We start from the raw sequence: 10,200 nt of genomic DNA, 5'->3' as shown, positions 1-10,200 counted from the left end.
ATGCAAGTCAAATGTTTAGATAGACTTAAATATGAGATTATGCATCAATAATTAACGATGCATAAGTTAATGGAAAAAAATCAGGTTCCAAGACTTCTTTTGCTCAATGTCTCACGGGACGCAACTGGCGCGAGAAATTCGTGAAGAGGCCTTATGTCAATTCATATGCATAATGCCCGTAATGTGAAACTCAAGCTCCTTATACAGCCAAATCGACCCGGCAAAAAAGAAAAAAAAAAAAGAACGTAAATAATAAACGCAATTTAAGTGCGAATATTTTACCCAAAAAATACAATAGAGAAGTTTAACTATCGCTTTCGCTGACATGATGAGGCGGCTTTGGTCATATATCAGCTCAGCACATTGACCCAATATAAAATTTCCGTAGAGCTACAACGAAGAAATAACATTTGGAGTAAATTGCATATGATAAACTTGAGCTGTCATTCACCAGAACATCGGAGGTGCTTGTTGCATCGTCAGCTATCTCAGTTGTCGTAAATGGTAACCGGTATCATCATAAGATGGATTGCGAACTAACAATAGATGGATTGAAACCGTATGCTTCCAATCGACACCTTCGTACATGCTTCATTTATTGGAGCGTTAACCGACTTGCACCAGGACAATATACGAGAGAGCATTCTAAATCCCAGCTTCCTCATTCAAAACTTATGTACAACAGATCAGTACTGCTTACTGTAGTAAAAGAAACAGCATTAACAGCAGAAGGAAGAGGGGGAAGAGAAATTACAGGGAAGGGATGAATAAATTAGAGATCACATGACGTTCTACTGCTTATTGCGCTTTGAGGACACAGGAACAAACTTCTTCCCATCCCTTTTGAGCCAAACGGTCGAACGTGTTCTCTTCACGCTATCTACAAAGAGTCGGTGCCTGCACGACCAGATTAGGCAAAATACATCAGGGGATAGGCTTCAACAAGGAAAAAAGGTTCCCTTAGGAGTTTGTCAACTATCATGGTCGAAAGTTGTGGCCGGGTTGTTAATTATGAAAGGGGTGAAGGCCCTGTAATTGATCTGTTGTAAGGATTTCTTTTTACGCTCAAGTTGAGCACTATCCCAGAATGATGTATCGACAGTTCTGAGTGATGATTGCATAATATGTACTTTATAGATCTTCCGAGTTCATAGGTTTTCCGGATCTGAAATAAACAGTTTCAAATGATCAAGATTGAGAGGGACTCTTTTAACCGGACAGGTTCACTTTCAATAATCTAATAAAACACGAAATGTACCTCTCATACTCCAGCTTCTGAATCACGATCCCATTAAGCAGCAGCTCTGAGCTATACACTGATGCCCCTGCAAAATTGACGACAAGCAGCTCCTGTCAAGGTTGATTATATTACTAAGATCAAACTAAGAAATGAGACTTATGCTGAGTAGTTTTTACCTTTCTCAAGGAAAGGAAGGCAGATATTGTAGTCTTCCTCACAGGATAAAATCAACAAGTCATCCAGAATTTTATCATCCCTCAAAGCAGACCTCCCGAGCCCCTCAGCAAGCTGGAAACAATCAACAGTCCAATTTAGCATATTATTTTCCAATAACTAACCATTTTACATTAGCCAAAAAGAAGGAAAATAGCCGGTCAGGATTCAGCAGTATATACCTGGCCTCCAACTGCCTTGACCAGGGACGATATTATCTCTTTACTCGGCTTCGTTCTTGTGGTGATGAATACTCTTTGATCCTGCAGACAGACAATTCTTTTAAAAGGGCATAAAAACTGAACACATCCTCTAGTTACCATTACAATTCTAGGTCCATGGATTCAACCGCGATCCAATATTAGAGTAATACAGCAATCATTCAAGAAAATAAACTCCACAATGTAAAGATAAGGAGACTGGCTGGAAGCCACAATCTTCTGTTTCACTGAAAGGAGCCAGCATGAACCAGCAATTCCGCATCCCTCTGGCTGCTGCTCGGACTGGTCCTGTCTGGTCCAGCCAGCTTTTAGAAATAAGCCTCAGAATAATGCAAGATCCCTGAAAAAGGAACTTACCCGTAAAAGTGGGTATTGAGATGCGCGTGAAAGCGAAACAGGCATGGTAAAGCCTATCTCCTTTTCCTTCTTTGCATCCCTCAGTACGTAACTTTTCTCATCAAGAAAGCAGCCAGCTTGTCCACAGCCCTCAAGCCACAGATGTGTAACTACTGGTTTACTTAAGGCAACAGCTTCCAACATATTCCTGGTACGCACAAATTTGTCCGTCACAAAGTGAGTAGCATCAGAAATTGAAGATGCCTCCGAAGCTCCAAGACGGGTCAGAATCTGCAATTGGAAAAACAAGAATCAGATTCTTTCAGTGGACAAATGTAAACTCATGTTCATGACCAGTGGCCACGACGTACTAACAAATAAATGGCATCTCTGCATTCTCAACAGCATTCAAAGGCATTTATGTAATTATCGAGAGTAAGAAGAATACTAGTTATAGCTATTAAGAGGAGTTATCATTTTCCGTATTTAATTACCTTTTTCTGCTGCTTGATTGTGTCATCATCCAAGTGATGGCTGAACAGGACCCGAACATCGGCCATATCCCTCCACCTCCTCCTTGTCTCCTTCGAAGCATGAGAAGGTTCAAGCCCTGAGGAGGCCGTCAAGCTCTTCAGTTCCTTCCAAAGGCTCGATCGTGAGAGGTTCTTACATGAGTGCTTAAAATACTCATTGCCTACACAAACAGGGGAAAGATCGTTTGAAGGAGTCGACCGGCTAGTTGGAGTAATACAAGTCATATTAGACACTTTGGATCTCTCTCTGGGTGATTCATCAACCTTGGCCTCTGCTTCAACACTCTTAGACAATGAGGGATTTCTCTCTGCTGTAGTGGAAGGATCTTCTGCTGACTTCTGCTCTGTTAAACCTTCAACACCCAAATTCCATTTTGTCGCTAGAGCTTTTCTCTTGGCACCTGAACTAGCCCTTGTTCCTTGGTCCCACGATCGCTTGCGTCTGGGGACAGGTTCTCCACCACCTTCTGGTCTAGCCGGTGGTCTGGATGGAACATCTCTTAATTTGTGGGCATCAATCTCTGCCGCACCATTTGTTTCTCTTGGAAGGTTGCTTAATTTCTCAGCCCTTGGGCCTTCTTTTGCCACCTTCGAGAGCCTAGTTCTACGGGCAACAGGTGTAAATGAATCACCAACTTTGCTTACCTCTTCCAGCTTTTCTTCTAACATACCATTCTTCACCTCTCTGCTGCCACAAGATATATCCAACTCATGAGTATTAGTCAGATCCGATGTTTGCTCTCTCAATTTCACCTTTGCTGTCTGCTGATGTTTTGTGATATTCCTTGAACTTCTCCTCAATGAGATGGATGACTTCTTTGCATCACTTCCATCTGTTCTCTTGAATCGCCTTGGACATTTAGAAGGCAGCTCTGGACCTTTCTTCCTGCCATTTTCCACAACATTTTGCAATTCTTTATCCTTTCTTCCACCCTTCTCGATAAGGCCCTCATCATGACACAAGGCTTCCATGGCCTCAGCAGCTACTTGTGTATCAAAACCCACTGTACAGACTTCCTCGTAATTTCCACTTAAGCATTTCCCCGTGACCTCTGCAATGAACTCATCCTTGAGATTCCTTGCACATGCATCATCTACTTTGGTCTTCTTTCGAATCTCTCCTCGCGTATTGAACTTTACTGCAGGAGCAGAACAAACCAAGCCCCTTATTTTGTCTTGAGGGCCCGAAGGTTCATTGCTAAGTTTACGCTCATCAAGTCTGCTGCGTTGGGCCTTCTTCCAAGGCTGGGTCCTGGACTTTTGCATGCTTTCACCATTGAAGAAGTCATCCTTCCTCCTGCAGAAAATATCTCCCCCACCTTCATCCTCCATATTATCATCCCAGTCAAAAATCCCAGTTACTTTAGTAGCAGCTCTATTTGCAGCCAAAAGTTGAGTCCCCCTTGCATTCAGGACTGATGCTGATTTTACCACACCAGTCTTCTTAACACCAAAATCTTGATGGAGGTCGTCCAGATTATCTTTAAGGAACCGGTCCACAAAGTCTAGTGCGTTGGCTTGTGATACGTCACCCGGTTCTTGGGAGTCATTATAGCTCAATCCAGCAATATTGAGCTCCTCTTCTGCATTGTCAGAGCTGTTGCTGTTCATCTCGAGGTCCACATCTTCTGTGAAGAGTCGCCTTACAGCAGAACTTCCGACCCTGCACTTGTTTTTATCCCCTGGCTCTTCCACTTTATCATCTAACTTTCCTGCCAATTGTTCCTGATCAACTTCCTCTAAAGAATTGGAGGAAACTGTTACACGAGAAAGTCCATTCATTTTCGAAGTTTCAGCTGAAGATTGGCCGCTGCTTAGGAGATTAAATGACCTACTATCTGATTGATTTGTACTAGCACTGCGAGCAGCCAGTCCAGATGCTCTTACTGATGCTGTACGAATTGATGTGAACCCCCTTGGAGGAGAACCTAATAAACAGTAAAACAAGGACATGGATCAAATTACGAGCTACATGATCAAACAATGAACAACTCACTCAGCATTCAATAAATTAACCAAACAGGTTCCATTGAGATAAGAGAAAACTTTTCCAACTTCTGTGGTAACTTATGAGGGAAAAAGAATAATATTTATGCGGGAATGATGATGACAGATAACTAAGCGAAAAATGATTACCAGAGAGATCTGAGAGTCTAACCTTGACCACACAATTCATCCATCAAATTGTTGGCCTTCTGTCTGCTCTTACCCTTCTCGCCAGGAGAACTGAACTGCATATTCTTCTTGTCAGTCGAGTCACCACTACTTTTTCTGACCGACTCATCGTCGGTAGAGTCATCTTCTGCACCCAGCACTTCCGTTCCACATGTTTCTTCACTCTCATCATCGGTAACAACTTGAGTGGCGAATTCATCCAGCAACTGGGTCTCCAAATTGTCCATGCGATCTTCCTGGCTGTTGATTACTTGGGTTTCAGCGTCAAAGTTAACCGCTTGGGTCTCTTCGTAAAGATTCACTATCTGAGTCTCAAACTCGCCATCTACTGGAACAGTATCATCATATGGCATCGTGCTTTCCAGAAAATGCTCATCAACAGGATCGTCTTCCTCCATTTCATCTACATTTCAAATAAAATTTCCAGCATCGATACCCTTTACTGACAATCAAAAAGCACGTATAGCCCAACAAATTTTTTTTTATTTAAATAACGGTGAAGATCTCCACATCAAAAAACTCGACTACCCAAAGGAAAATCATCCGAAGGAAAAAACTTTGTAAGCAAACGAATCACAATAAAAAGGGGATACCTTGGATCGCTCGCCATAATGATTCAATCAATTAGGAGGCGGACTTACCATTAGCAGGCAATGAAGAGGGCGATAGCCGCGAATCGAGCAGCTGGGTTTCTCCGGCATTGCTAAGATTGAAGCTTTCCTGAATCTCGGGCCCCTTTTCCCCGTTATCGTTACCGTTTCCGAGAGATCCCATCTCCTTAATTCATGGAACTTGTTTGAGAACGGGAGGTTATCAAAGCGACCGCATACGCCCTCTGTCTCTCTCTTCGCCGCGACGAAGCTTGATTTCCTACTGTTGTGTGATGGGGATGGCGAGGGAGAAGGATTTTAGTGTTCAGTTTCCGCAGAGAGCTGGAGGGAAAATTAGGGCTCCCTGCTGCAGTGTATAGAATCTTTCGGGGGAGTGGAACAGTGACAGTCATGTAAAATAAACATTAATATAATTACTGAGCAAACATCAGCAATTGGGCATTTGGTCTAGTGGTATGATTCTCGCTTAGGGTGCGAGAGGTCCCGAGTTCAATTCTCGGAATGCCCCCATCACATTTTCCTATTTTTATTTTTAGTTCTCTCTCTTTTTCCTCTTTTCCCGTTCTTTTCTTTGGGTAAAATAAGTACTCTTTTCTTGCTTTTCACCTCTTGAATCATAATATTTGTGGTTAATAACAAAAGAAAACACAAACTTTTCACGTTTTGACAATTCTAGCACGAACTTTTTTCCTTAACCTAAAAATGAATAAACTTTCGGTTTGATAACAATTCTAGCATGAAGTCAAACTTTCTGTTATTTAGACAAAAATTAGTGACATGTAAGTCGAGTGAGAGCTACCATATTTTTTAATAATAAAATTATTTCATAAAATTTAAAAAGAAAAAAAAGGTAAACTCGAGGAGAAGGGTTAGTAGGGGACTCATCGTCGGCCACCACCTCCCTGATTGGGGTCGCCGATACCTTTTGTGGTCATTAGGCAACCCCAATCGAGGGGGTAGTGGCCGGAATAGAGACCCTCATCCCTTGGAATCGGTAGGATCCCTAAATTAGGGATTCTCTCGCTTTCGGCGGGTGGGGCCAGGACCCCGGTCACCACCCCCAATTGGGGTCTCCGGTGACCACACCACCCCACAATTAGGTAGTCGGTCCCCAATCGGTTGTGGGGGGTGGTGGCCAGCGACGAAGCCCTGCCCCTCCTTCCCGATTTTGGTTTTTTTTTAATTTCTTTTTTTTGAAATAATTTTCTTATTAAAATATATGGTGAGTCCCACTCAACCTACACGTTAACAATTTTCGTCCAAATTAACGAAAAAATTGACGCTATGCTAGAATTGTTATCAAATCGAAAGTTTATACATTTTTACTGTTAAGAAAAAAAGTTCATGTTAAAATTGTTAAAATATAAAAAGTTTGTACTTTTTTATCAGTAACCCTAATATTTATGCAAGCTACGCCCATCTATGCACACGGTAAGTTTTACCAGTTTTGGACATAATTTCATGTACTATATAGTCTATAGTACACGTGAACTATATAGGCCGATATGCCCAATCAAGCACTATCTCCGTCACTTCTCCTCGAATATCCTTCTTATCATCATATTTCGGTTCTTCACGTGTAAGATATCAAGAACAACACGTTTAGTTCTCGCGCCTCAATAGGCTAGCTTCTAAATATCTATGTAAGCTGGGGCATATCTTAATCTATAGGCACGCGTGTGGTAATGTTTTCCCTGTTTTGGACATAATTTTGTGTGCTATATATATATGTGTGTGTGTGTGTGCATATATTTAGAGAAGAGATAGAGATAATGCATGAATAGGCACCATCGGTTAGTTTTGGCAGCAGTCAATTACGCAGTGGAAGGCGGAAGTCGTCCAACTCAAATTACGCCCCCTCAACCAAGACTCTTGGACAGAATAGATTTCTTTCAAAAAATAATTTCCAAAGTAGACTTGCATTGGAAAATATTTTTCCATCCTAGACTTTGCCGTTTAGGTCGCTGATTGTTAGATTATAGAAAAAATCAAATTATTAGAAAAGTAAGCCCTGGAAATATTAGATTCGAAGGAATGTATATTACTATGTTTAGTAGAGATGTTTTCGGGTCAGGGTGTGGTTTTTTGCTTTTTTGGGTCGGGTCCCGAATTTTTTGGGCCAGACTTTTTTAAGTATGAAACCCACCCAAAGACCAAATGGAATATGTAAAAAACAAGAAAGAAAACCGCAAGTTATAATCACGTGTTTTCCATGTGGGTTTCGAGTTAACACGACTTTCAAAAAAAAAGAAAAAAAAGAAGCAAGTGTTCTCATATGTTAAACACCCAGTCCTGTACAACGAAAAGTATTCAAAGTCATCAAGTTTAATGCAACAAGTTATGAAATTCACAAGAAATTCACTTAGTGGTAAAATTTTCCTAATATGGATTACAAATTTACAAGATGAAAACCTCATATCTTATTTAAAAAAAAACAAGCGTCGCACTGCTTGAACCAAATTACATTGGTAATTCACCTTCTGACTGATCGCCCAGCCTCATTGCCCCCCTGTCGACTTTCTCTCTATCTCATTACATTAAAGGAAAAATAATAATTATAGATCGGCAATGTCTATTGTAAATCAATTTACCCAATTGTAATTTCTATATATCGTATGCGCGTAAGAGGTGACGATGAAATGATTGGGGGAGCCTGCTGGTGCGTTCTAACATGAAGATGAAAACTTTGTCAAAACAAATATTCATATCATCTTCGAGTTTGAAAACCTTTTTCATATATAATGTTAAGTTAGAAATAAGATTAAATAACTAACTTATACATTGAGAAATTTTTAATCAGAGTGGCATATGTAATATAACACTGTAACTCATAATTTTATCTTCAAAATAAAATATCATTCATGTACAATAAGGTGCTCTTATAGTTAGTCATATGAAAACATATTCACATTTGCAGCTGCAAATCAGTCACTAATTCACCTATGGGGTCTTAAATCTTGTGAAAACAAATGAGATTAATTTATTACGTTTCAACGTATTTATATTTGTTAAGTGCTTTTACAAGTAGTTATAGATTATGACGGTGAATCGTCATATGAGCCTGATGATGGCGAGCTAATAAAATCACAATAAAGAAAAAAAAAGGAGGTATAAGCCTGGAAAAATTCAAGAAAACGGGATTAAAAAAAAGTTTCCATGAAAAAATAGGGCATAAGCCATCTACCGAAAAGCAAGTTGTACAATTTGAGTATTTTTCTAATTTGTATACAATTTTTTATTAGAAACTTATATACAATTAATTAGAATGCTCAGAAAAGAATTTCTTGAAAAAATTTTTTCCATGGAAAACTGGGGGATAAACTTGGAAAATTCAAGAAAGCGGAGTTTCGCCCTGATTCCACCGAAAGAAAAGTCGGGGAATTTGAAAAGTAGGTTTCCAATTTGTATACGATTTTGATTAAAAAAATGTATATACAATTAATTAGAATGCTGGGAAAAGAACTTTCTTGATTTTATTTTTTCCATGGAAAAACGGGGCATAAGCCTGGAAAATTTTATTTAATGCCCAAACCCCTATATATAGAGAGAACTCCTCACCCAACTTACAGACAGTCGTACAAAGAGCCCTTCGCAAAGAAACAACATCAGACATTTTCTTTCAGCCATGGAGCGAAGATCATCTGTACTACTCCTAGGGCTTCTTCTGCCCTTTTTCCTTGCAACGAGTAAGTATATATATATATATATATATATATATATATACGTCTGGTTATTATACTTTATCTCCCGTGAATGCATTACGCTTAATGTAAACCGCACACATCCTTTCCCTACCCTTTTGGTAGAGAATTTTATAGTCGTACGTACTTATTGAAGTTGAATTGACAAACTCATATCGTATACGCAGATCATTGCATAGACGCTGCTACTTTCACCATCAAGAACAACTGTCCCTACACGGTGTGGCCTGCGACATTGACCGGAAGCGGTTCCCAGCTGTCAACTACTGGGTTTGAGCTTGCATCTGGGGCGTCAAACGCCATTGATGTTCCAAACCCATGGTCTGGCCGGGTCTGGGGGCGGACATCATGCTCCACGGACGGCTCGGGTAGGTTCACCTGCCAGACAGGGGACTGTGGTTCCGGCGTGGTGGCGTGCAATGGTGCTGGTGGAGTTCCACCGGCATCTCTGGCGGAGCTGACCCTGGTTGCAGGTGGGGGCCAGGACACTTACGACATCAGCCTTGTGGACGGGTTCAACATCCCCATATCGATTACTCCTCAGGGCGGATCGGGCGGGTGCAGCTCCACGAGTTGCCCAGCCAACGTAAACTCGGTCTGCCCGGCAGAGCTCTCAGTGAAGGGGACCGACGGTAATGTGATTGCTTGCAAGAGCGCGTGTGTGGCCTTCAATGAGCCACAGTATTGCTGCACCGGGCAGTTCGCCTCTCCGCAGACCTGCCCGCCGACGAGTTACTCGATGATTTTCAAGAACCAGTGCCCCCAGGCCTATAGCTACGCCTACGACGACTCGACCAGCACGTTCACTTGCAGCGGGGGAGCTAACTATCTCGTCACCTTCTGCCCTTGATTGAAGATAATATAATATGTCACGAAGGGATGTAGTGCAGTAACACTCACCATCGTCTATGAATAAAAAGGTTTTTTCAGTCATAAATAAAGAGATTTCTTTCGGTAGACATAAATAAAGAGGTTTTAGGTTCGAGCGTAATTACCTCTTTATCTTTTATTTAGTTTTCTATTTCCTTGTATTACGCATATAGCCTCCCATAAAACTGATCACCATCGTCTATGAATAAAGAGGTTTTTCGGGTCATAAATAAAGAGATTTCTTTTGGTAGACATAAATAAAGAGGTTTTAAGTTTGAGTGAAATTACCTCTTTATCTTT

The 10,200-nt window shown here is 41.0% G+C and overlaps 2 protein-coding genes and 1 non-coding gene across 5 annotated transcripts; 2 read left to right on the top strand and 1 right to left on the bottom strand.

The window, feature by feature from the left end:
* Window positions 1–529: 529 nt before the first annotated feature.
* On the bottom strand, window positions 530–5,664 carry LOC116209609. 3 transcript variants are annotated; one of them, XM_031543307.1, is made up of 8 exons: window positions 5,360–5,663; window positions 4,702–5,121; window positions 2,505–4,471; window positions 2,032–2,301; window positions 1,636–1,716; window positions 1,417–1,528; window positions 1,259–1,325; window positions 530–897 (listed from the first exon to the last, which is right to left on the bottom strand). In XM_031543307.1, the coding sequence occupies exons 1-8, from the start codon at window positions 5,490–5,492 to the stop codon at window positions 792–794; spliced, it is 3,156 nt and encodes a 1,051-aa protein (XP_031399167.1). In that variant the 5' UTR covers window positions 5,493–5,663; the 3' UTR covers window positions 530–791. The 3 variants fall into 3 exon arrangements, with proteins under 3 accessions (XP_031399167.1, XP_031399182.1, XP_031399175.1); XM_031543322.1 differs by lacking the exon at window positions 5,360–5,663 and having other exon boundaries at window positions 4,680–4,860; XM_031543315.1 differs by lacking the exons at window positions 530–897; window positions 1,259–1,325; window positions 1,417–1,528; window positions 1,636–1,716 and adding an exon at window positions 1,773–1,966 and having other exon boundaries at window positions 5,360–5,664.
* Window positions 5,665–5,765: 101 nt separating this feature from the next.
* TRNAP-AGG lies at window positions 5,766–5,837 on the top strand. Its single transcript has one exon. It is a non-coding gene; the product is annotated as a tRNA-Pro (tRNA).
* A 3,049-nt stretch (window positions 5,838–8,886) lies between these two features.
* Window positions 8,887–10,158, top strand: LOC116209629 (thaumatin-like protein 1b). Its single transcript, XM_031543332.1, has 2 exons — window positions 8,887–9,015; window positions 9,198–10,158. Exons 1-2 carry the CDS (start codon window positions 8,955–8,957, stop codon window positions 9,878–9,880), a joined length of 744 nt encoding a protein of 247 aa, XP_031399192.1. The 5' UTR covers window positions 8,887–8,954; the 3' UTR covers window positions 9,881–10,158.
* The last annotated feature ends 42 nt before the right edge of the window (window positions 10,159–10,200 follow it).

This window comes from Punica granatum, chromosome 1 (genome assembly GCF_007655135.1).
Source record: "Punica granatum isolate Tunisia-2019 chromosome 1, ASM765513v2, whole genome shotgun sequence".
Lineage (NCBI taxonomy): Eukaryota > Viridiplantae > Streptophyta > Magnoliopsida > Myrtales > Lythraceae > Punica > Punica granatum.
This window is presented reverse-complemented; position numbering and strand designations above follow the sequence as displayed.

Excerpts from the sequence above, each read along its gene's own strand:
- LOC116209609 (XM_031543307.1), bottom strand. The coding sequence starts at position 5,492 with ATGGGATCTCTCGGAAACGGTAACGATAACGGGGAAAAGGGGCCCGAG. Across the intron at positions 5,122-5,359 it reads CTCTTCATTGCCTGCTAATG|ATGAAATGGAGGAAGACGAT; the intron begins GTAAGTCCGCCT and ends TTTGAAATGTAG. Across the intron at positions 1,529-1,635 it reads TCAAGGCAGTTGGAGGCCAG|CTTGCTGAGGGGCTCGGGAG; the intron begins GTATATACTGCT and ends GATTGTTTCCAG.
- LOC116209629 (XM_031543332.1), top strand. The coding sequence starts at position 8,955 with ATGGAGCGAAGATCATCTGTACTACTCCTAGGGCTTCTTCTGCCCTTT. Across the intron at positions 9,016-9,197 it reads GCCCTTTTTCCTTGCAACGA|ATCATTGCATAGACGCTGCT; the intron begins GTAAGTATATAT and ends TCGTATACGCAG.